The following is a 25,323-nucleotide window of genomic DNA, read 5'->3' on the forward strand; positions in this document are numbered from 1 at the left end:
AAATCACCAAAATGCAAACTAAAGCAAAATCATAGAGGAAATCCTAGCCTAAAAAGTTGGTTTGACCCAATGTCTTGTGGGGAGGGAAAGGAGAAATTCAAGACAAGACTATGAAGAGAGGGCATTTGGTCTCCAGAGGGTGTTAGGAAACATTACCTAGCTTTCAATCTTTTTTTTTTTCCTTAATAAAATAAAATACCTCAGGTAGTTTCATAACAAGTAGGCATTTAAGTAAAACAACTTTTTTTTCCACATCAAGTTTTTATTGAATGCTTAATGGAACATGTCAACTTGGACAGCAGTCTAAATCTGCTGTAATAGAAGACTAATGACTAAAGACTAACATTTCCTGTAAACTAAACAGCCAGATGCATAAAAGCTTTTAATTTATTAATCCTCTCAGAAAAATCTGCACAATCAGCACAGATACAGATAAGGTCATTGCAGAATCTTTCCTCCTCCTTTTAAAAAAAAAAAGATTTATTTTTATTTATGCATACAAGAGCTGGGGTGTAGGCAGAGGTGTGGAGGGGGAGGAAGGAGGGATGAGAGGATTCACCAGAGACAGAGTGAGGAGCAGAACAGGAGGATCTACTGAAATACACTGCTGAGGGAGCAGCGGGTGAGTCAGGAGAGGTCTGCTGCGCCATGTGGGTTAGCTCCCTGGCCAGGGACTGAACTCATGCTGCAGTGGCTGGCGATAGCTTGATAGCACTAAGACTTTAACCCCTGCATCACCAGGGAGGCCCCTCCTCCTCCTTTTTGCCAGCACCCACACTGGCCCTGGCGGCTCCCCCAAATGTCTCTATTATGGTTTTGCCTTCCTCTAGTTGTTTTCTTGAGTCTCTTCTTCTCACACAGGCCATGTCTTGCAAGTCTATGTTGGGGGTCATTTTTCTTTGCATCATCCACAGAATCAAAAATCAGGTCAAAGCCAGTTGTCTTGCCACCTCCAAAATAGGCTCTGGATCCAAATACATAGATGGCATCAGGGCTTGTACATTTTAGTGAGTTTTCCCCCAAATTCTGCCTTAGGGGCTGTTGCTGTTCCAGAGTGTGACCATTTGTTTCTGCTGAGGCACCTGATTAGCCACGAACTCCCTGGTCTCGATCGTTACTGTGTCGTTCAAGGTGGCGATGGATCTTCAGGCAGCCAGGGAGGAAAAGCAAGCTAGAACAACTGTTGACAAAATATTTTGGAACTAATAGAGTTGCCAGTTGCACAACACTGTGAATGTACTACGTCACTGAATTGTACACTTCACAATGGTTAGTTTATGTTATGTGAATGTCACCTCAAATTAAAAAAAAAAAAAAACAAAGTAAAATATGAAGTATTCTGCTTAAGGTGAATGAGAAACTTGCAGTTCCTTTTGATGGTTTTACAGACAATATTTAACACTTCAAAAATGTGCTACTCAAAAAAAAAAAAATCCTTAGATGAATTCCAGGGTTTCAGTGGGTGCAAAAGTTAACTGAAGAGCAGTTACGCAATGTTTTTTTTCTTCCTAATATATTTTTTCCACCCCACTTCAAAGCTGGAAGCAGTCATGACTAAGTTCTAATAGTTTCCCTGACTCCTTCAGGTCCTATCTCCCTCCTATATGACTTTTCTCCTTCAATATTTATTGAATTCCTACAGACCCCAAGCACTTGAATAGGTTCTAGGATTGCCATGGTGAGTAATATATCTTATGTTTCCTCAAGTTGTTCACGATCTGCATTCAAAAGCTTTCAGAAACTCTCCAGGCTACTTCCATAATAACTCTGCTCCCACGCATCTCCAGATTTTTCACCATCCTGCCCGACAGGGCCTGCAGTGCTCTCCCTAAGCCCTGCCATCCTACATTCATTTATTTGTGCTCCCCTCCTCTTTTTCCCTCAGACAAAAGGGAGATTCTCAAAGTTCTAAAAGAGAGTCCTTTTACTGATTTTCAAATGCTATGAAAATAGACGATGCAGTCTCACATGAAACTTTCAAAGAGGCACTAGTTCTGGGAATCACTTATTTGTTTAAGCTTAAGTCCACATTTACATTTCCTTCCCTTTATCCCATCCTCTGTTCTCACTGTGACACCAACGCCTCCCACCTCCCTTTCCACAGGGTCAGGTCCCTCCAAGTTCACGGCCTCTGACCATAGATCAATCCTTTCTTTGAAAAGAGCTTTGTTTCTTTAAATCATGCTTCCCTTATCTTACCCTCTCAAGCCAAATCTTTTTCCTTTAACTTTCGTTTTTGTTTTCACTGTAGCTACACTTGTTTCCTTAGGAAATCAGGCTAGGTTTCACCTTGAAAGAAAGCGGCCCTGTCAGACCAGATTGCATAAGTGATGGGCTAGAATCGTGGCCACCTCTGAGAGTGACGCAGGCAAAGTGAAAGGAGAGTGAAAATGGCAGCATAGTCACCTTGGCCTCTGTGGAGAGGGAAAAATGTAATGCCTGCCAAGTGGAAAAAGTATCAACTTGGAAAGGAAAGAAAAATCACTTTCAAGTTTTAGAGAGTCTCCTAAAATGGTGAAAAATAAAAATCATCCAAAGCAATCTCTAAGTGATGATATAGTCTAATTTTGATGCAGACGTTCTGAGGTCACTAGAAATGTGAGACAAAAGCCATGACGTGTCAATGGAATACCTCATCCGCGGATGGAAGCAGCTACAGGTTGTCACCCAGCTAACGTGTCGGGGCACAGCTGGTAATTCCACCGTGCAGTTGGGAGAAGCAGCTTGTCAGTCATAAGAAACCAGAAATGTGGGAGGATTGTCACATAAAATTCCTTCTCACAGTGCACCCTGATCATCACCAGCCTTGTCTAAGTGCATGTACAATACAGAGCTGTCTCTTCTGATTCTTCAGGAAGGTTGCTAAATTTATAGTGCATGGGGAAACACAAACTGGGAAAAAGCCAGACTGGCACTATTTGAATGAATTTTGGGGGACTGGGCAACAGGCGAACAGAAGTAAACAAACTTAAGTAAGTGGCTCCCAAGTCTGACTTCATTTATCTTGGAAAACATAAAGCAGCAGACAAGTATGGCCTAGTTGTTTCTATTTAACTTGGCTTGAAAAAATCTTATTCTCCTTTAACTCCATTTGTAGATAGGCATCTTGGACCAGCTGGCCTTTTCTTTGTCTAACTAGGTTTCCTTTGAACATGCTATAAAGGTTTTGATCACCAAAAAATATAATACCAGATGAAGGTCATTATACAAAGAGAATCAAACCAACAGGAGTTAAGGGGAAATGCAAAGTCCCTGAAGGGTTCTGGCATAGCAACAAGAAGTTAATTGACTCTTCTTAATGTTTCAAACACATGCCAATCAATAGGCCATTAAAATTTTTATATACTATGCAAACAGTGGTAATCCCAATGCCACCCAGTTTGTGGTTCACCACAGAAAAATACCTGGTTAAAAAAAATCACGGTTTCTCACTTATGAACAATAACCCACTATCCATGTCATTAACTTGATATTACTATGAACTTAGATATTTCACAGCTCAAACTGGGTATGGAACATGGAAAAAAAAATAACTAAGTAAAATAATGGTTCTTTCATACAAAGCATGAGTGTACATGTAATAAATACATCGAAATTTGTCATGGTGAATTAAACCCGCTTCAGCTTCAGGCGAAGGGGCAAAGTATTTGGGCTCAAATGATTCATTTCTTTCAAATTTGTTTTATGTGTAGAATCTGAAATTTATTTTTTACTTGATTAAAAATTAAATTAGGTTTCATTTTTGTATGCAGAGCTCTTTCCTTGAGTATTTCATTTAACAGTCAGGTTGGAATGAAGCCAGTAATCAAACACTGTAGACTTGGGAAATCCTTCTGTTTTCTCAGACTCTTAATAAAGCCTGAACAGAGTACCATTTTAGAGAGTGGGTGTTTTTGTTTGTGTGATGACTCATACCACCCAGCATTCATTCATCTATTTTCAAGTCATTCCACAAATATGTGGAAGGCACTTTTCTAGGAAGGGACCATGGGAAACATAAAAATACATGGCCTTTACCCTCAAGAATTTGAGAGATCTTCCCCCCTCCCCCAATATTTTCAGATCTCTTACTTTAGTTTAATGCACAACCTCACAGACCAAACTTTCTCTTCTTCTTGAAACAAATTAATTTCTCCTCAGGAGCATATTTTCAAGAGAATGAGACCAGTGTACACATTCACCAACTCAAAGACTTCAGCTTTTAGAAGAAACTAAAGAAGACACAATAGTGAAAAAATCTTTGGGTTTTGATATGCAAAACAGTGAACTATATGGAGTATTTAATACTCATATACTGTGGGATTGATGTGGGTATTATGGTAGGGGAAAAGGGCAACAAAAAGATCATGAAGGATCAAGATCAATAGGGTTATTTAGACATGGCTCTAGGATGGACTAATGACGTATCCATCATATCTCTCACAGATATCAAGAGAACTATTAAATAGAAAATAAGCAACAATATAAAGAACTCAACATCATCAATCAACATAATCTAATAGACAATTACAGAACACGCCACACAATAATGGCAAAATACACATTATTTTCAAGCACCCATGGAATATTCACTAAGAGAGACCAAATCTTTTTATCATAAAACCTTAACATGCCTAAAAACAAAGCACATTCCCTGACCATAATAGAATCAAACTAGAACTCAATAACAGAAAGATGATAGAGAAAAAAAATTTCTAAATACTTAGGAATTAAACAAAGTACTATAAATAATCTGTGAGTCAAAGAAAAAGTCTCAAAAGACATTTAAAAATACTCAGAACCAAATAAAACTCTAGCCTAGCAACATTTTTAGGATAAAGCTAAAACAGTACTGAAAGGAAAATATATAGCACTAATGTTTACATTAGGAAAGAAAGATCTTAAATCAATAATCTAAGACCCGACCTTAAGAAACTAGAAAAAGAAGAGCAAACTGAACCCAAAGTAACCATAAAAAGATAATAATAAAAGGCAGCGAAAACAAACAAAAAGTTGATTCTTTAAAAAGATCAAATATAATTGATAAGTCTCCAGTAACACTGACATAAAGAGAGAGAAGACACAAATTGCAAATACCAGGAATAAAAGAGAGGATATAAGTATAGATCCAAAAACTATAAAAAAAGACAATAAGAAAGTTACTTACAACTCTTTGCACACAAATTTGACAATTTAAATGAAATGGAACCATTCCTTGAAAACCACGCCTGTACAAACTTACCCAATATGAGGCAGAGAATGTGAATAACTCTATGACTACTAAAGAAATATATAACTAAAGAGCTTTTGAAAAAGAACACTCCAGAACCAGATACTATCACTGGGGAATTCTACCAAACATTTATAGGAGAATTAAGTCAAGTCTAAACAACCTCTTCTAGAGACAAAGAGGATAAAATACTTCCTAATCATTTTATAAGGGCAGTATTACCTCATTACCAAAACCAGACAAAGATAGTCTAAAAAAAAGAAAGCTAAAGACAAATATTCAGCCTGAATATCATCACAAAATTTCTCAATAAATCAAATCCATATAAATCTATACATAAAAATATTATATAATTACACACCATGATTAGGTAGGATTTATTCCAGGAGTACAAGGTTGCTCAATATTTGAAAATCAATTCATGCAATGCACCCTTATGAATAAGCTAAAATCACATGGTTGTATCAACTGATACAAAAAAAGCACGTCACCTAATTCAACACTCATGAAAAAAATCAGTGAAATAGGAATAGAGATTGTGATGATTAATATTATGTGTTAACTTCACTGGGCCATGGGCGACCCAGACATTTGGTGTAACATTCTGGGTATATCTGTGAGGGTGTTTTGGATGAGAAAACATTTGAATTAGTTGACTGAGTAAAGCAGATTGCCCTAATGGGGATCGGACTCATCCAATCGAAGATCTGAAAAGAACAAAAAAACTGAGTAAAAGGAAACTTTCCCTTCTTTTCACTTCATACATATACATCTCTCTCTCTCTCTCTCTCTTTCTCTCTCTCTCTCTCTCTCTCACACACACACACACACACAAGTGCACATACATGCACATGTCCCCTTTTTGTTCTGGTTCAGTTTTTCTGGAAAGCCTCAATACTGAAAGGAAACTTTCCTAACTTGACAAAGAACATCCATAAAATAACCTATATTTAATGTCATAAGTAGTGGAAAAGAATGACATTTTCCTCCCTACAATTTGGAACCAGGCAAAGAGGCCTGCTTTCAGCACTCTTATTCAACATAATACTAGAAATCCGAGTCAGTGCAACAGGGCAAGAAAAGGAAACAAATGATATACTGGCTGGAAGGTAAGAAAGAAAACTCCCCCCTATTTGCAGAGGACACGGTTGTTGTCTATGTAATTAAAAACAAAAACAAACAGCTCCTAGATTTAATAAGCAAGTTCATCAAAATCACAGGATTAATGATCAAAAAACAAAGATGAGTTATATTTCTCTAAGTTAATAACAAACATATAGAAACCTAAATTGAAAGACCATAACATTCACAATTTATAATTATCCTTAAAAAGTGATATATCAACATATTATTTTTTAAAAAGATATATATGATCTTTATACTTAAAATTTTATACTTCTCACACACAATTTCTTTCACGGGATAACATCCTCAAAAAATATTTGTGGGGCCTCCCTGGTGGCTAGGGGTTAAGTCTCAGCACTATCACCGTGAAGGCCCACTAAGACAGCCCGAGTCCCATCCCTGGCCACAGAGTTAACCCACATAAGGCACAGCAGACCTCAGCAGTGTATTTCAGTAGAACCACCTGTTCTGCTCCTCACTCTGTCTCTGGTGAATTGTCTCACCACCATCCCCCCGCTCTGCAGTTTAGGCCTATACCCTAGTACTTCTACGCAAAAATAAATAAATAATTTTTAAAAAAAAAATTGTGAATGAATAAACCACTGACTTCTTCTAATACTTCCATAGCAATTTTTTTGAGGATTTATTTTTTATTTATTTATGCATGCAAGAACTGGGGTATAGTCCAGAGATGCAGGAGGTAGTGAGAGGATTCATCAGAGGCAGAAAAGGCACATTTATTGAAATACACTGCTGAGGGGAGCAGCAGGAGAGACAGGAGAGGTCTGCTGCACAGCAGTAATAGCACTGAGACTTAACCCCTCTGCCACCAGGGAGGCTTCTTCCATAGCAATTTTACTTACTGTCATTAAGGCTCTCGGCATGCTGCATTGTAATTACTTTCCCATTTTTCTCCTCCACTACAGAGTAAGCTCTTTGAGGGCAGGGTCCATGTCTCACTCATGTTTGCACCCTGAGTAACTAGCACACATTCTAGTTATTCTGGAACATGCATTAAGGACAGGCACAGAGATGCTGCCGCCACGTTCGAGGTACTGCTCCATGAGTGCAGTAAGCAAGACGGTCACAGCTTCTAATGGAAAGGCAGTAAAGACATTACAGAGATAATTTTTCATTGGGATTAGAACTACAGAGAAAATAAAGCCTGTCATATGATACAGGGAAGAGGACATGGGCTGGAGGTGGCGATAGGTCTTTTGGGGCAGGTAATGTCTGAACTTTGACAACAAAAAGGGCCTAAGCCATGCTTAGATCAGGGGTGCAGATTTCCCAGCTCCAGGAACAGCAAGTACAAAAACTCCAAGATATGAATCAGGCGGTTTGTTTGAAAAAAACAACAACAACAACAAAAAGAGGCAAGTGTGGCTGGTGCAGAGTAAATCAGGGGAAGAGAGAAGAGGTTAGGGGTTGAAGTGCTCAGGCTGCTCTGAGAAGTATGGACTTTAAGATCACAAAAACCACTGGGAGATTTTAAGTATGAAGGGACAAAACATGATTTACATTGTTTTAAAATTACATTGGTTGTTAAAAGGTGAAGAAATTACAGGGTCATGAACTTCTTCCTTGCACTAGTTATGAGACTATGTAAAATATCAGGAGGGCAGGGAGAGAAGGGGCTGGATGCATGGCGGTACAGGTTGGGGGACACATTTTAAGATATGGCTGGCAGAAATTGCTATTGAAAATAGGGTATGAGAGAGAGAAATTCATCTCTCAATTTGATTCACACAAACTTAACAAGATGGGGAAAGAGTAGAGAATATCTACTGTCTTGGACCAGTTCAGAAAGTGGCACACAGCAGGCACTCGGTACATACTTTTAATAGCTACCACTTTGAGGACAATAGCTCGTCTACACATCAGACATCTAATACAGCATTCCAAATTTGACTACCTGCATCTAGTACTTCCAAGGTGACACGGACAAACATAAAACAGATGATTTAAATGACCAGAGATCGCAGGTCATTAAATGAAATATGTCATTTTGAGCGGCAGTTGTTGCTCCCTGACCCATATTTTTAATACAAAGGTACTGTATATTGAGTCAGAAATTTCAGACAAATGTTGTCAACCCAATTAAAATATTTGCTATACTGGCCTGTTTAGTTGTCAAGCTAAATGCCAGAAACAAGGCTACTGGAAGCCAAATGTTTTGATGTTTCTGGCAATAACTCTTATTTTAACCTACTTTAAACTTTTTAAAGATTCATATCACTGAGATACAATTTGCACACAATAGTTTACCCCTTTTAGCATAGGTATGAATTTTGAGAAATGTGTGCAATCAAGAAACCATCACCACCAGAATGAAGATATACAACAGTTTCTTATCCAAAAAGTTCCCTCAAGTTCTTTTGTTAATCCCGCTCCTCCCCCCAGATGCCAACAAGCATTTATTTGGTTTTAGTTCCATTATCTTTTTAAATGAAAAAACAGTCCTAAGTACTTAGGATTTTTATTCATAGATGCCTGGAAAAGCCATTTTTCTTGAAAAATGCAATGTGGAAACATTAGAACCACCTAAAAAGTATTTAATGATCTTGTAAAAGAAGAAATTACCCATTCCATTTATTGTTAAGCATTAGTGCCAGGTGTCCTAGACAGCATTTTTTTTTTTTATAAATTTTATTGTTATATTCCCCATACAATTGCAGCCCCCCATTCTGACCCCAATCCCTCCCCTCCCGCCCCCGCCCCCCTAAAAGTGTCTCTGGTTCATAGTTTTTTGTTGATTTTGATTTTCACTTTCTTATAGTTATTCATTTTCCTGGTCCCTTATTTAAGTTTTCTAGATTCCTGCTATGAGTGAGACCATCCGGTATTTTTCTTTTTCTTTTTGGCTTATTTCGCTGAGCATGATCCCTTCCAGCGCCATCCATGTTGCAGCAAATTGCATGTGTTTATCTTTTTTGAATGCTGAGTAATATTCCATGGTATATATGTACCATATCTTCTTGATCCAGTCATCTATTTTTGGGCATTTGGGTTGTTTCCAAAGCTTAGCTATTGTAAACAGTGCTGCTATAAACATAGGGGTGCAGGTGTTCTTTGGAATTGATGTTTCTGTGTCCTTTGGGTAAATACCTAGGAGTGGAATTGCTGGATCATATGGAAGCTCTATGTTTAGTAGGTCCAGAAATCTCCACACAGCTTTCCACAGTGGTTGGACCAGTTTGCACTCCCACCAACAGTGCAGAAGAGTTCCTTTTTGTCCACACCCTCGCCAACATTTGTTGTTGCTAGTTTTTTTAATATGTGCCATTCTCACTGGTGTAAGATGGTATCTCATGGTAGTTTTGATTTGCATTTCCCTGATGACAAGTGATGTTGAACATTTTTTCATATGCCTGTTGGCCATTTGCATTTCCTCTTCAGAGAAGTTTCTTTTAAGCTCTTCTGCCCATTTTTTGACTGGATTATTTTCTTTGTTGTTGTTGAGTCTCATCAGCTCTTTGCAGATTTTTGTGATCAGTCCTTTATCATTAGTGTTGGGTGCAAAAATGTTCTCCCAGTTGGTGGGGTTTCTCTTTGTTTTTGTTATTGTCTCTTTTGCTGTGCAAAAGCTCTTTAATTTGATGTAGTCCCAGCTGTTTATCTTTGCCTTCACTATCACTGCTTTGGGTGATGTGTCTGTAAAGATGTCTTTGATGTGCAAATCACGTAGTGTTTCGCCTATATTTCCTTCTATATATTTTATGGTTTCAGGTCTTATGTCTAGTTCTTTAATCCATTTTGAGTTGATTTTTGTGTATGGTGTGAGGTGGTGGTCAAGCTTCATTCTTTTGCATGTAGCGACCCAGTTTTCCCAGCACCATTTATTGAACAAACTTTCTTTGCTCCAATGCATATTCTTTGCTCCTTTGTCAAAGATTAGTTGACCATAAATCTGTGGGTTTATTTCTGGATTTTCTATTCGATTCCATTAGTCTGTATGTCTGTTCTTGTTCCAATACCATGCAGTTTTGATGATTATGGCTTTGTAGTATAGTTTGAAGTCTGGGAGTCTGATGCCTCCATTCCCTTCTTTTTTTTTCAGGAGAGCTTTGGCTATTCGGGGTTTTTGTGATTCCATATGAATTTCATCAATAATTGTTCTATTTCTTTGAAGAATGACATTGAAATTTTGATTGGAATAGCATTGAATCTGTATATTGCTTTTGGAAGGATGGCCATTTTAATAATGTTTATTCTTCCAATCCATGAGCAGGGGATGTCTCTCCATTTCTTTGTGCTAGACAGCATTTATAACTTTTCTCTAAGACAGGCTTTTTTAAGCTAATAATTAGCTTAGATAAATAAGCATGACTTTTAATATACACTCAGTAAACAGATTTATGTTCTTTTTCCTCTAAATTACTTGAAGATTAGATTATCAATTCATTCAAAAAGTCAATCAAAACATTAAATACTGTGCCTCCCTGGTAGCCTAGGGGTTAAGTCTCAGCACTATTACCTCTATAGCCTGAGTTCAATCCCTGGCCAGGGAGCTAACCCACATATGGCCCAACAGACCTCTCCTGTCTCACCCGCTGCTCCCCTCAGCAGTGTATTTCAGTAAATCTGCCTGTTCCATGCCCCACTCCATCTCTGGTGAATCCTCTCACTCTCCTCACCCCGCCACCCCACACCTCTGATCTACACCCCAGTTCTTCTACACACAAAAAGGATCAAATTATACATTTCCTCATGATGGTTTTACATGATTTTCTGCAATGGGAAATTGAATATGAATTCAATTAATATTCCAGGTCAATTTCATGAGTAGAATTCTTTAATAATACTATTCCCACTTATTTTTATTGCTCACTTTGAGTTTAGAAAATGTTTTATTTTGAAAAATATACATGATGTATAATTTTGAAATACATTCTATTATTCAATTAGATCAATCTGCTGCATCTACTAAGAAAACAGGCACTTCACTCGAGCTGCTGGGATGTATTTTCAATTTATGAAATACAATTTTACAATTTATAAAATAAAATTTACTATTATTTGAAGAATTAATTTACTAATCAATTTACTAATTGATTCTTACTTTGCCTGCATGAACATAGTCTTCCATGGCCTGAGCCAGAAATAGAGGCTTACAGATCAATGGTTCGGACCTTGGGCACTGGAATCATAAAGACCTCGACTGTAGTCCTAACTCTGTTATTGGCTGGTGGTACAAACTCTGGACAAGTAACTTCATGTCTCAGTCTCAGCTTCCTATTATTAAATATGAATAACAGTACTACCTATTTCACACAGCATGAATGCAAGCAGTGGGTACCAGGTCTGGCACAGCTAAGTTTGCTCAATAAATGTGTGCTATAATATACCAGATGGAATTTCCATTTAAAAAGTTGAAATTTCTATTATCCAGCACTCACTCTGGAAGAATAAGGAAAGTGTCTTTGTTTACACCACACAGATGACAAAGTGAGGGACAGAGAGAGCGAAATGGAGTGGCAGTTCCTAGCTCAGGTACACACAGTTAAAGTGAAGCAAAAAGGCATCTTGCTATATAGACAACTCTGGTCATTTTAGGTATGATGTACTATTCTTTCTAAGAGTGGATTTTTCTTTCACCTTTTTAAAGAAGAAGGAAGGGTGCTGTGTGGTAGATGACATAAGTAAATCAGGGAAAGATCAGCATGCTTTAGTTTTGCTTTCAGTGTAGTATAAGGGGTTTCTTAACCATTAACTTTTTCCTCTATAAAATGGAATTTCATTAAGTGGGAGTTCATTTTGTGAAGTCAACCATATCAAAGCAACTGATCAGACAATGTTCAAGATTGAAATAATTTTTTTAACTAACTCAGCTTAAAATGGAAATAACTATTTTACATTTCCTTGCTTCTCTCCTCTTAATCCTTTAGGAACTCATAATAGTTTTTTTCCTTCCACTTTTACAAGCAAATTTATAGCAGCCATAAAATTTTAAACTAAGTTAGAAGGACATCTAGTACAATCCTTTCGTTTTAAGGTAAAAAATGAGGCCCAGAAGGGAACTGACTGAAATAAAATAAAATCCAAAGTGGGCCTGGAACCAAGTGTCCTAACACCCCATTGGCCACTCTTTCCACTACAAGGACATCAGTACTTTGGCCAGGCAGTCACCAGAGCGCCTGTGTCCACAGCAGAAATCACTTAGCATATCATTTCTTCCTGCTGAGCCTTAACCCCTTAGAGTCTTAAGGTACACTCCAGCCAACTGTTGCCAGTGACAGTGGGTCTGCCTCTCTAGTGGGTTAGTAAATGTAAACCCCAAATTTCCAGCTTAAAATGCTAAAATCTTTCCCCCTACTGCCCCTGGTTGTCTGAGTTTTCAAAATGAACTAAGTCTTTCAGGGAAATATTGATCTTTTAAGGAAACATCAATTCCACACATTAAAAATGTGGTTGGAGACTGTGAGATAAACATATGTTGTCAGAAATTTAAAAATAAATGCAAGCAACATTAATTAATGGTGATAGATTAATCCAAAAGTGGGTACTTGGGACAGGGGCTGACTAGGAAGGGGCAGAAGAAAACTTTTTGGGGTGATGGAAATGTTCTGTGTCTTGACAGTGATGGAATGAAACTATACCCTTAAGATCTGTGCATTTCACTGTATGTAAATTATATCTTTTAAAAACAATCTAAACTGTTCATGTAGAAAAATCAAATTCAGTTTTTAAAGTTCTCATCCAAATGAGAGACTTGCAATCCAGCTGATTAAAGGCAATGACTAACTCAATAGGGATCTTTCAACATCATTATAGCTAAATGAATTTCTGTTCAACTATTTATGAGCATAATATCCTTCATGCCAGAACTCAGGTATATGGAAAGTAAGGAAAGCATTTTCTTTCAGGCTATTCTGGTTAATGGATTCAGCATTCAATAGGAATGAAAGTATTATTTAAGAACCGTACACTCCTGTAATGACACAGCTACTGATCTGCACTGTCTACTGCAGTACATTTGAGATTTATAATAGAATTCATTCTGATGTCTACAGAGAAATAAGAAATTTATTAATAATATTTGTTTGGTGCAGCAGACCTCTTCTGGCTCGCCTGCTGCTCCCCTCAGCAGTGTATTTCAGTCAATCTGCCTGTTCTGTTCCCCACTCTGTCTCTGGTGAATCCTCTCACCCTCTATACCTCTGGCTTGTACCCCAGTTCTTTATTGCATAAATAAATAAATATTAAAAAATAACATTTGTTTATAAATAAGGGGAGAAAAGGTTAACGGTGCACTAATTTAGTTCACATTTTTATTTTCTGTATTACCTTCCTATAAAAATCTCAATGTGTTTGACATTCTGCTCACTAAATACTGTATCTAATAATAATACTTCTGATAAATCTTGACAAAAGCAAGAGCAGTATTGAAAAAGCACAAAAAATTGGCTCCTCCCTAGCATAGGACGTCGGCTCAGGAACCACAGGTGGATAGGAACAGAAGTCGGTTAAAGGTACTGCTCCTTCAATGTTTATCTCGTTAAGCCAAGTAGGAGAAGAAGGCAGATTTAGAGTTCAAGTTATAGATACAAAGGGAAGACAAATTTCTCACATCTTTCAGCAAAGTACATTCAAATGATAAACTTTAGCAGACTTTAGTAAAAGATTGAGCATAGTGTCTGGCACCCTGATAAAGGATAGTTATTTAAGAAAACTGTATCTTGTTACTAACGAAGGATCAAGTCATTGGAGAGCTACTTCCTCCCTCAGTGACAGTCCACGTACCAAATCTGGCTTCACTCGGAGAGTCAGTGGAAAGGAGAGCCAGGTGGAGTACAAGGTGGTGAGCACCGTGGACAGCCAAGGCTGCTTAACCTCGCGGCTTCTTGGAATGCGGTGAATGAAGTATTTGGGAAACTAGAAAAAAAAAAATAAATATCCAAATCAATCTGGCCTCTGGTACCAAAGTAAAACACAGTAACAGTCAACACTTGTACAAATAGGAAATACTGTCTTAATTATTTAAAATTTTCATTCCAACTACTTTTAAATTAAGCTGCAAAGCCCTTTTCATACTTTATGTAACACACATCACTAGGTTATGACAGAAAAATTCCAAATATGATTGAGAAGTGTTCAAATCAATTTTCACAAGAAGTTGCAGAAAATTTTCTATAAAAAGTTTTAGGCACGGGGCTTAATTTGCTGGTGTACAGAGTTCTTATAAATCAGTATATAAGACCTGGAATAGATAGGCAAAAGAGAGGAAAAGACAATTCCAAACAGGAAAAGCAAAAACAGCCAATAAACATTGGAAAGGATAGGGAACAATTCAACACAATAGGAAACAATGAATCATTTTCACCTTGCCAATTGACAAAGATTATGGATACATTGTGTTGTTGAGAGATAGGAAAAGAAACAGTTTTCTTCCCTGCTCAAATACACTGGTACAACTCTTTGTGAGGGCTATCTGGAAATATCTACCAGATTAACAAATGTGCCTACATTTGATTCAGCAATTCTGCTTCCAGAAATATATGGGTAGATTTACTGATTTGTTTATACACCTTATCACTATATTTGTGGAAACTGGGACAGCCCAAATATCCTTCAGAGGAAAAGTCTATATAGTAAAATATATGGGGATATATGAACAAATGACATAGACTTATATAGATTTAAATGAAGATGTACCAAAATAAGTTGTTCAAATGATTATACAAGTTGTAGGACAGTATGTTTACTATAATCACACATAGGTGTTTATATCTATGTGTGTATGCACGCACACACATTAGTATTTGCACAGGGCAAACCTGGAACTATTTGCCACAAATTGTGAAGGGGGTGATATTATAAGATTGTTTCTTTTTCTGGGTCACATAGGTCTATGTTTGAAATTTGGAACAAACTGTATTATCACTTTCATAATCAGAAATCAACATTTCTGTCTTGAATCAAAGTTTCAGGTGTGTTCATTAATCTTTGCTGTGTAACAAATTACTCCAAAACTTAACAGCTTCAAACAATAAATACTGTTTGTTTCTCACAACTTCTGGGGGCATCAGGGACCTAGGAGTGCTTGCTGGATTGCTCTGGCTTGGGGTCTCTGATGAAATTGGAGTCAAGTTGTTGGCTGGGGCTGCAACTATCTGAAGAATTGACTAGGGCTGGAAGATTCATTTCCAAGGTGGCCTGCTCACATGGATAGCAATTTTGTGCTGGTGTTGGCAGAAGATAGTCCTTCTTTGCCACAGGACCTTCCTATAGGGCTACCTGGAGCCTTATTTCACAACAGCTAGCTACCAAAAGCAGTGATCTAAGAGAGGGCAAGGCAAAATCACAATGTCGTATATGAGCTAACTTCACAAGTCACTCTTTGTCATTTCTGCAAAATCCTACATAGGTGACCCTATTCGACATGTAAGGGACAACACAAGGGCTTGAAGACCAGGTGAGATTCCCTGGGGATTTCTTGGATCCTGGTTACCACTCAGGTTAAGTCAGAGAGTAAAGGACTCTTTGCATTCCCTCTCTATTCCCCTTTGGCCTTGAGGAAAAATATGTCCCTTGAGAAAAGAATATAAAGGCCCTTTCTTACACCTGTGGGAAGCATACATTTACCAGTCCTAAGTTTTTTTACACTTAGAAAAAGGTATGAAATTATGTTTGGAGGCTTCTGCTATGCTTCAGGAAGGCAGGAGCACAAAATGAAAATGGACTGCACATATAATCACTCTATTCCCACATAATGATAAAGAATATTTCCTCTTTCTTCTATGTTACCCCAAGGAGGAGAGATTTGGGCTCAATATGTTTATACTAGCTTTATTTGTTAATCATTTATTAAATCAATGTTTTCCTTCCAAAGGATTAAGGTACTAAATGTTAAACTAGAAAATATACTGAGAGACCATACCTGGAGCAAGCCATGTAGGGGCAAACTGTAAGGAATTTTGTTTCAGATTTGTGCTCCTGAATTGACAGAGATTATTCATTGAAAAATATGTCATAGGCAAAGTAATACTATAGAATCAAATTTCTTAACAGAAGCCTTTTGGAGCAGAATTGTTTTAATCAGTATAATTATGCATTCACTATATAATATTCCTCTTTGAAGTTTGGGGAAGTAAACAAACAATATTTCTGCAGCAAAACATAAATATTCACAGTTAGTGGGATACAGATGATAAGTTTTATGCCAATTCAAATCAGGTTTTGCTGTGAATAAATTTGGGACAAATTTGGGATTTTTCTTTTCAGTTTTCAGAACGTCAAGGAATTGATTTTAGATAAGGAACTATGGACATGGCACAGACCTCTCCTGTCTTGCCTGCTCCCCTCAGCAGTGTATTTCAGTCAATTTCCCTGTTCTGTTCCCCACTCTGTCTCTGGTGAATCCTCTCATCCCCTATATCTCTGGCCTGTACCCCAGTTCCTGTATATATAAATAAACAAATCTTTAATAAAAGTAACATTTGAATCCAATACTATGTCATGTCACTGTTGTTACTGTGGCTAAAAAAAAAGGCCAAGGGGCCTCCCTGGTGGCGCAGCGGTTGAGCGCTGGGTTGCAAAGCTGCCTGCGGCCTCTGCGGCGCAGGTTCGATCCCCGGCTGCTCCCAGGCCACCAGAGGAGGTTCCCACATGGCGCGCAGACCTCTCCTGCCGCAGACCTCTCCTGCCACCTGCTGCTCCCCTCAGCAGTGTACTTTGGTCCTTTTGCCTGCTCTGCTCCCAGCTCTGGCTTTGGTGAATTCTCTCACCCTCCCGCGCTTCTGACTGTACCCAGTGCATGTATAAAACAAACAAACAAACAAACAAATAAATTTTAAAAAAATGCCTCTATAAAAAAAAAAAAGGCCAAGTAGAGTGTCATTATGAAGATCTTTCAACGTTACTTCTAAATTTTAAGACTTGATCTCAGCATCTGTATTTTCCTCAAAAAAGCATGGGTACTTATCATTTCCCTTGAATCTTTTTAAAGGTATGAGCATATAATTTTGTGAAGGTGCAATGAATAATATTTCTGGATGTTTTTAAGGTGTCCTAAGGAATGCAAAGGTGATCAACTCCACTCCAGCTCAGAAATCTAGCTTCTCTGATTACATCTTAGCTCCAAGTAGGCAAACAACCAGGGCTGTGCAAGGGTGAGTGGGTCTGGAGATAGCTTTCTTAGACCTTAGACTCCTTTTAGAAGAGTCTACATCTCATCCTGTGGAGCAGCCTGTAGAAGAAGAGGAAATGGGTTTAGGAAGTCCCCAGTGCATTCTGAGAAGGATGGAAACTAATGGGGACATGTTCAGGGGCAAAAAATGAGGGGTTTCCAAGATGGAAACTGCAAAAGGTGGCCCAAGAAACAAGGCTAGTGACTAGAGTGATGACCTCTGGAATTCTCCAAGCACCACAAAAGGAGCCCACTTAAGCCTCCAATGCTAGGTTTGAAGGTGATTCTCGGTTCTAGTTGTGGGGTAGAGCTACGTGGCCATGACCATGTGTTTACTGTGGCCAATCCCCCAGTTTGCAGAGGACAGTTCCAGTTTATATCTGTAGCCCCAGCATAATGTATAATAGTGCCCCCTTCCACTTTTAGAAAGGTCCCAATTTCAATGATAAGGCATATTGTTACTCATTGGGTAGGGCAATAAGTGGCTTCTTCCAAGTTATAATAAGGATATTTATTGGAACAGCTTGAGGTGATGTGATGGGAGAATGTGAAACCATCAAGGATGAGAGTTTAAGTGATAGGTGGGAAGAAAACCAAGCTGAAAGTCCTATCAGCAAGACAAACAGGGAAATAGCAAAGAGCTGACCAGCTTGGGGGATGGGGGTGTGTGGGGATCAAGCGTTCCTAACCATGACTGAGTGGCAGGATGGACAGGACAATTCACATGGTGCCAATTTCTGGCTTATCACTCTCCACTATACAGCTCCAAATCCAGCCACATCTTCCTCCCATGATTAGTTTTTGACAGTAAGTTAGGATTATGATTATTGGAAATTCCACCAAGAGCGATTTCTCTCCATCCAAACCTCCACCCACATATCCCCTATGTTTAGACAGACCAGTTGTTCTCTAAGACTCTTATTGATTAACCTTTCTAAAATAACCTTACCCCTTGCCACATGCACAGATACTCTTTTCTCCCCCTCACCAACCCTTGTTTTATGTTTTCACAAATTACTGGACACAAACAGGTACATGCATGTACACGCACGCACGCATGCGCACACACACACACACACACACACACAAAACCTGTCTCCTCCATTGGAATAAATGAGATTCACTGGGGATTTCTTGGACCATGGTTACCACACAGGTTACCACAAACTTATCGAAGGAGGCCAGGGACTTTTAATCACTGCAATCTCAGTGCCTGAAGGAGTACTTGGTGTATAGCTGGTGCTCGATAAATATTTACTGAATGAATCATGCAGTATGTCATTGCATGTTAGTATAAACTAATTCAGTCTTCCTGTCACCTAGCTGAGAGGTACTTACAGAATCGATGATAAGGAAGTAATTTCAGAGTACACAGTTAGGACCTTATTTATGAGGGTCACTCAATGAATATGTTGAACTGAACAAAACTCCTGGGGCTAAAAGGAAAATGCAGGAGCAAAGCAGAGGACTGGGAGTTTATAATAGAAGGCACCAAACCCTAAAGGTTCAGGGAACAGGAGGAAGATGAGAAGGAACCAAACACAAATGTCCCCTCCCCTAACAATGTGTCCTATGTAGACAGCCGAGACCTCCCTCTGTGAAATCAACCATTCACAAGGGCCACAAGAAATGTCTCAGCCTCATGAGTCCTCTCCTAGTAAACAGGTCCATGAGAGAGGAGAGACTGGAGGCTTTGAGGTATGAATGCAAAAAATGAAAGGAACAGAGCATCCCATTCTGCGCTTAAAACTGCTTGGAAAAGTCTATGCCAATTGCTTCTGTGATACATCTGCTGTGCAGGCTTGCAGTCAAATAGATGGGAGCCTGGGGCCATCTTCACAGAAATAGGACCCTCAGACTAGCTACCGTGACCCTCAGAGTCTGATGTCCTGTGTCACCTAGAAGAAACACTGACAGCCAAGCTGTGGCAAAATCTTATGAGAATTCTTATTACCTTACACGGTCTTAGAAAATAGTCAAACATATAAGGAAATCAGAGAAGAAAAATCATCAATAGAAGGCTTGTGTTTTGGTTTTAACAAAAGTTCTTTTGAAGACAAAGGAATGGGATTCAGTTTCAGAGAGCCAAAGTTCAGGTCTGGCCATGACCTCTGGCCAGGCATTTCCAGGGATTGTGGTTGCTGGAGAAATCCAAATGAAGGCAGCTTAACACACATATTGTTTTTGTTAGTTTGTACCTTTGCCTTGAGGGAACTGTCCCAGGCCCTCTTTTATGTCCTACTAATGGGAGGCAGGATATAAAGGATGCTTCAGCCAGCATTTTCCACCTCTAGCCCTTTTCCCAGACCCAACATTTGGTTCAGGAGTGGTCACATGACTAAATCAATGCTCTTCTGGCTTTGTATAGAAATCCAGGGAAAGTTCTTCCCTTGAGTGACAGCGGGGCAGCGAAACTGGCTAGAAATCCATTCTACTGGAACTCAGAAACACATACTTGTTTTAGTGTTCCTCTATTCACTATAACAACTCAAAACTAAACTATCACATTACCACCAAACACGCCACTCTGGCATTTCCAAGCAAGAAGTCAACAAATGAAGAGGAGAATTTATCATAAATAGATATCCTGCACAGTTAGGAAGACCATATAGGGTTGGCAGGGACAGTGGTAGGAGGCTGCTCCCATGTGTCCTTCTTCCAAAACCTCTACATACATTCCATGTTTATCTACTTATTCCCAATGTCCCTGCCACCCCCAGGACATCAGCATTTCTCACCATTACTTCTAGAATAGCCTCTTTACCTGTCACTACTTCTCTCCTTGTTCCCTTGTAGTTTATCCTCTAAAGAATTAACAGAGTGATCTTTTTTGTTATGTGCAGATTTTTCCATTCTTTGTCTTGCTTAAAATCCTCCAAAGACTAATCACTGTACTTGGGGTAAAATCCAAATTTCTTACAGGGTCCCATGTAGTCTGGTGCTGGTTTACCTCTCCACAGCGCCTTGCTCACTCACAGCCATACGGGTCTTCCTGCCATTTGAATGTGTCAAACTCATTTCTACCTGAGGGACTTTTCTTTTTATTCTGATAGTCTTGCTTTGCCTTTACACTGCCTCATAGTTAGCTCCTTCCTACAAGTTAGGCTTAAACGTTTTCTCCTCAGAGAATTCAGTTCTCCACCACCAGCACCTCCCCCAATAATGGTCACTTTTACCACACCATCTTATTTTACCATCTTCATAGCAATTATGAAGGTTCCTCAAACTAGCTTGTTCATTTTTGTTTGAGTGTTGACTCTCTCCCTCCCCAGAACATGAATTCCTTTAGAGAAAGGATCTCATCCTTGTTCACTGCTGTAATCTTAGTGTACAGACTGATACGTCACATATTATGGGTGCTCAGTCAATATTGCAAAACGAATTACTTATTACCATTTCTAGAAGTTTCTGGAAGTACAGTCTGTGGTCTATACTAAGTAGACGCTGATTGCAAGAGACCAACTAATCCAACTTTCTTATTTCACAGATGAGAAATCGGAACTTTTCCAAAGTGACAGAGACAGGACAGGGTAGGGCCAGGATCTGAACCCAGGTCTTCTTCCGTGTGTCCTGAGATGTACTGTGAGCTTCCCCTTTTATAGACCTTGTGCATATCTCTGCGCCTCCCTGTTGGATATACAATAAACTGAACTAGCTTCCCAGAGGCAGGCTCCCTGCCCCCTACTGCTCTTTTGTTTAGCCAATTCTGGCCCATTTCCTTTCCCTTCCACTTTTTAACTCATCTACCTTACATATCTACAGAGTTCCCACCCATAACACTTGTTGTCCCTTCCTGTTTCTATGGGAACTGAGCTCTCAACCTCTTCCAATCTCCTTGTCCCTTTTGCCTGGTGCTCCACATGAACCCCACCTTCCATTGTTACTAAAGACTCCCTCTCCTGCTCTGAGCCTTTTTAGGGAAAAATTGGAATAAAAACATAGGGTCTTAGAAATCTTCAGGCTTTTCTGTAAAACCTTAGGTCCCAAGTTCCTTCCGGTAAGTTCAATTGTTTTACTATTACTTTTACCTGGCAGTTAACTGGGTAACACACTTCTAGAAAGTATGTTTAGTTGGTCTTTTCTTTCTGTGCAATTCAATGTGCATATCCTGCGGTATGTGCTTGCCTTGCGCATAATGTAATCTCTTACACATAACTGCCATTAATACAGAAGATAAAACATAAAATTCTCCCTCTGTCATATAGCTAGTGAAACAGCCTTTCTAGCTGTCTAGCTATCTATCTGTCTAATTAAGACAGGGCAGGGATCACATTCTCTAGCACTGTGTATGCCCAGACAGCCACCCAGCACCTCTCACACATACTTGACAGATAGAGAAGACAGGTAGGATGTTTTAAGAGTAAAATAGTAAAGTGGAGAAATGGATTTTTTTCAGACTTCTAGCTTGTCTGAAATTATGTGAAACACTGAGTTAAATACTAATCACATATGACAACTTGTAACTTTCAAAGTATCTTCCAGAATTACATCATTGCTAAAAACCACAAACATATCTGGCTTCAGATTTGTGACAAACTAAATAGAAGTTTATAGTGATTTAGATGGAAATAACTTCACGAAGGAATCCAGATGGCATCATAAACCACAACAGAGCAGATAAGTGGTCTATGAAGTCATTCTTTGCTATTACCACACACTGAAATGTACAATAAGTTTATTATTTAATGAATGCCACACTATTGCAGGATCTTGGAAACAAGACAAAACTGAAATGGCAACATTTCATTCAACCAAAAGTGGTTTCAGTTTTCTTTCATAACTATTTTTTAACAATATAAAGTACATATATATTTTTAAAAAGTATGTTGGATGGTTCAAACAATTATTCTGTAATCAAGATGGCCAAGATTTATCACCAAAAAAATGTTTGTATATGCCTGTCGTTCAAGTATTTGGTGGCTTGCTCACTTCATCGAAGTGGATAAAGTGCTATGATAAAGAAGATGACCTAGGAGTGAAGGAGCAATGGGTTCTGCTGGTAACCAGCTCTGTCACCTTGGGTGAGGCAACCTCTCTGAGTGCGACCTCAGTCTCTCACTGTCAGACAAGGAAGTCTGTTGAGATTAGGAATCCTCAACTAGTCACCAAGATTCTACAACTGGGTCTTAAGTGACTCAAACAGGTAGGCTCTGGGCCTGGCACCTGGTTGCAGCCACTCCTCATTTTCCCTTAAGGAGCTGTTCCTTGACTGAAGGTTTCTTGGCTTCAGGGAAGTAAAAAAATTGTATTTGAAACAATTATGGAACTCTGGCCCAAAAGATTTCTAAAGTCCTTTTTAGTGAACATTAGTTCACTCTTCTTTTATTGTGCCTTTCTTTTGTCACCAACCACCCACTCTTCCTTGGGTAACTTACTCTGTTCACATTTTTAGCCAAATGGTTTTGGTCAGATTTTAGTTCTACCCCCAATCTTTACTTCCAAGAGTTGGCCTGGAGTAGCTTGTGTACAATGGGATAACTCTCATCCCTGGCCACAAGGACTAGCTAAAAGGTTAGAATATAACCCAACTGGGGCCAGCAGGAGATATTTGCTGGAACTAACGGAGGAAAAGAAGCATCATCTCTCTTTTCACAAGCTGGAAGAGATCTTCTTCCTTAGTCTACTGCAAAGGTGTAAAGCCAGGAGGTACTACTAGTCCTTGTTACCCTGGGAGGAGAGTTTGGAACTGCTGGAGGCAGCACTGCAGGGAGCCCAATGGAGCTAAAGAAAATAGTAGATTGTATCTTAAAGACAATGAAAAGCCACTGAAGAATGCTAAAAAGGAAGCATCATGTAACCAGATCTACATCTGAGAAAGCAACTCTGGCAATTATGAAGAGAATGGACAGAAGGGGTGGGTTTCAACCAGAGAGGGAAAATCACTTGGGAGATCTGAAGTGCATGGGAGAATGATTTGAAGGCCTACAGGATACTTGTAGCATAAGGAATTGCAGGGCAAATGGGGATGTTTGAGGAGGCTGGAGAGTTTGGGGTGACTTAGGTTTGCAGCTGGGGTGAACAGTAAGAGGGAAAACAGGCTAAGGGCATTATCATTATTCACCATGGTTTGGTCTGGAGCATAATTTTGTGAGTAAGTGACAGATTGTTTTCAGACTGAAATGGGGCAGACAGGAGTCTGTCCCTGAAACTGGGGCAATGGGTTGACCTGGCAGGTACTGGACAGAGCAAGGCAAATGGGAATGTACAGGAAAAGGCAGAATTTAGAAATTCAGATTTTAAGCAGCTACTGGCAGGTCCTACAGTGGGCGTGGCCTGGAGCAGCAGCCTTGCTTATCCTGGACAAGTCAGACTTGGCATTATGGTGGCTGTTGAAGATCCTCTGATTTCAGCCAGTCTCCTTGTTTCACAGTAAGAAACTGAGGAGCTGAGAGATCAAGTCATCCAAGGTGACAGAGCTGGTCATCAGCGGAATCCAGGCTGGGGTCCAAAGCACCTTCACTCACAGGTCTCTTAGTGGCACTTCTATATATGAAGTGACATCTATCATGGCCTTCAAGGCCATGGGACATCCCTGTGCACTCATTATTCCTCTTCTGCTTCCTCCCCAGGTTCAGTCCTTTGGTCAATCCTAAGTATAATACCAGTCATTCTCATATCTGGAAGGGCTTGGGGTCATGTTGTCGCTGGCATGATTGTATAGACCAAGCTCCAGAATTACTCCTGGAGTTTAATGGCAAAAAGAAAGGAAAGAATCTCCATTTTCGCGAAAGGAACGATCAAAGGGAGACAAGTCATGTCCTGATTTTACAACAACAAACAATAAATTATAGTATGTTTGGGTCCATATTACAAGTATGACTTAAAAAAATGATGCTATCCACGCAAATGTTTAAATTCTAGCATTGGTTATTAGAATGTGTTTGATTTGTTTTAAAATGGAGAAATGACAGCACCATATTGTAAGAAGTTACTGCCTCTGCATGTTGTAAGAATCCACACAGGGGCTCTGGTTAAATTACCAGAAGGTTGAAATAACAGCAATATGTTATCCACAGTTATTTCAGTTCCTTTGACTCAGAATCTGATTCAAAAAGGTTTAACCTAATATGTCTGAGTTGTAGAGATAGAGCAGGAGATAATTAAGATTTAGAAAGAAATTTAAGAAATTAAGCTATAAAGTACTTTAGAACCATGTGTACATTTATCTAATGTGTTGTTTTGTAAGTAATCATTTATTCACTAAAAGAGCTACTTCAGGATCTCAATTTGTAATAAGTGACAAATATTTTCTCATTCAGCAATTCCACTCATTTAAGTAGATCTTCCTTCAAAGTAGAGGGTTTTTGTTTTTTTTTTTAACCTTTACTTATAACTGAATATAGTTAAGGCTCATGGAAGGAAAATGCATATACACATTAGGTGTACTCCAAAAATTTAATTATGTAAAGCCATGACTTGTAAGGCAGAATTTACAAATGGAAATAAACCCCATAACTGTGATGATGTAATTTATAAGTTCATTTCTTTTAGAATTGCTTGGGATACCAAATGCATTCGATTTAGAAGTCTCAGTGAGTAATATACAGCCACAACCCACTGTGTGAAGTTAGCACCCCACCTTGTGGAAAACAGTAGGTGTTGTTAGATGGAAGCCTGTCAGTTTCAGAGGGACTGTAACCAACATACTGCCACGATTCGCACATACTTATGTGCTAAGAGATGCAAAGAATCCCTATTTATTAAAGTAACAGAAAAACAAATGTGCTTCCAAAATACAAGTATTTTGTCTCCAAATATTGGTGCTTTGACATGTCTGGGCTATTTAGAAAGGAAACATTTCCAACCAATAGGTTACTCCTTCCACTGAGTTTTCTATCTCTTTTCAGCTTTGTTTCAAAAA

The 25,323-nt window shown here is 38.9% G+C and overlaps 1 protein-coding gene across 1 annotated transcript in view; it reads right to left on the minus strand.

Annotated features, from left to right (window-relative positions):
* The window catches only part of ALG14 (ALG14 UDP-N-acetylglucosaminyltransferase subunit), a gene marked incomplete at both ends in the record, with an annotated part of 82,683 nt that overhangs the window by 40,179 nt on the left and 17,181 nt on the right, over positions 1 to 25,323 (minus strand). The window contains one exon of the mRNA XM_084242665.1: positions 14,078 to 14,209. Within this exon, the coding sequence (XP_084098791.1) occupies positions 14,078 to 14,209 (132 nt within the window). The remainder of the gene's footprint in view (positions 1 to 14,077; positions 14,210 to 25,323) is intronic.

Source organism: Talpa europaea (assembly GCF_964194135.1).
Source record: "Talpa europaea genome assembly, chromosome: 9".
Lineage (NCBI taxonomy): Eukaryota > Metazoa > Chordata > Mammalia > Eulipotyphla > Talpidae > Talpa > Talpa europaea.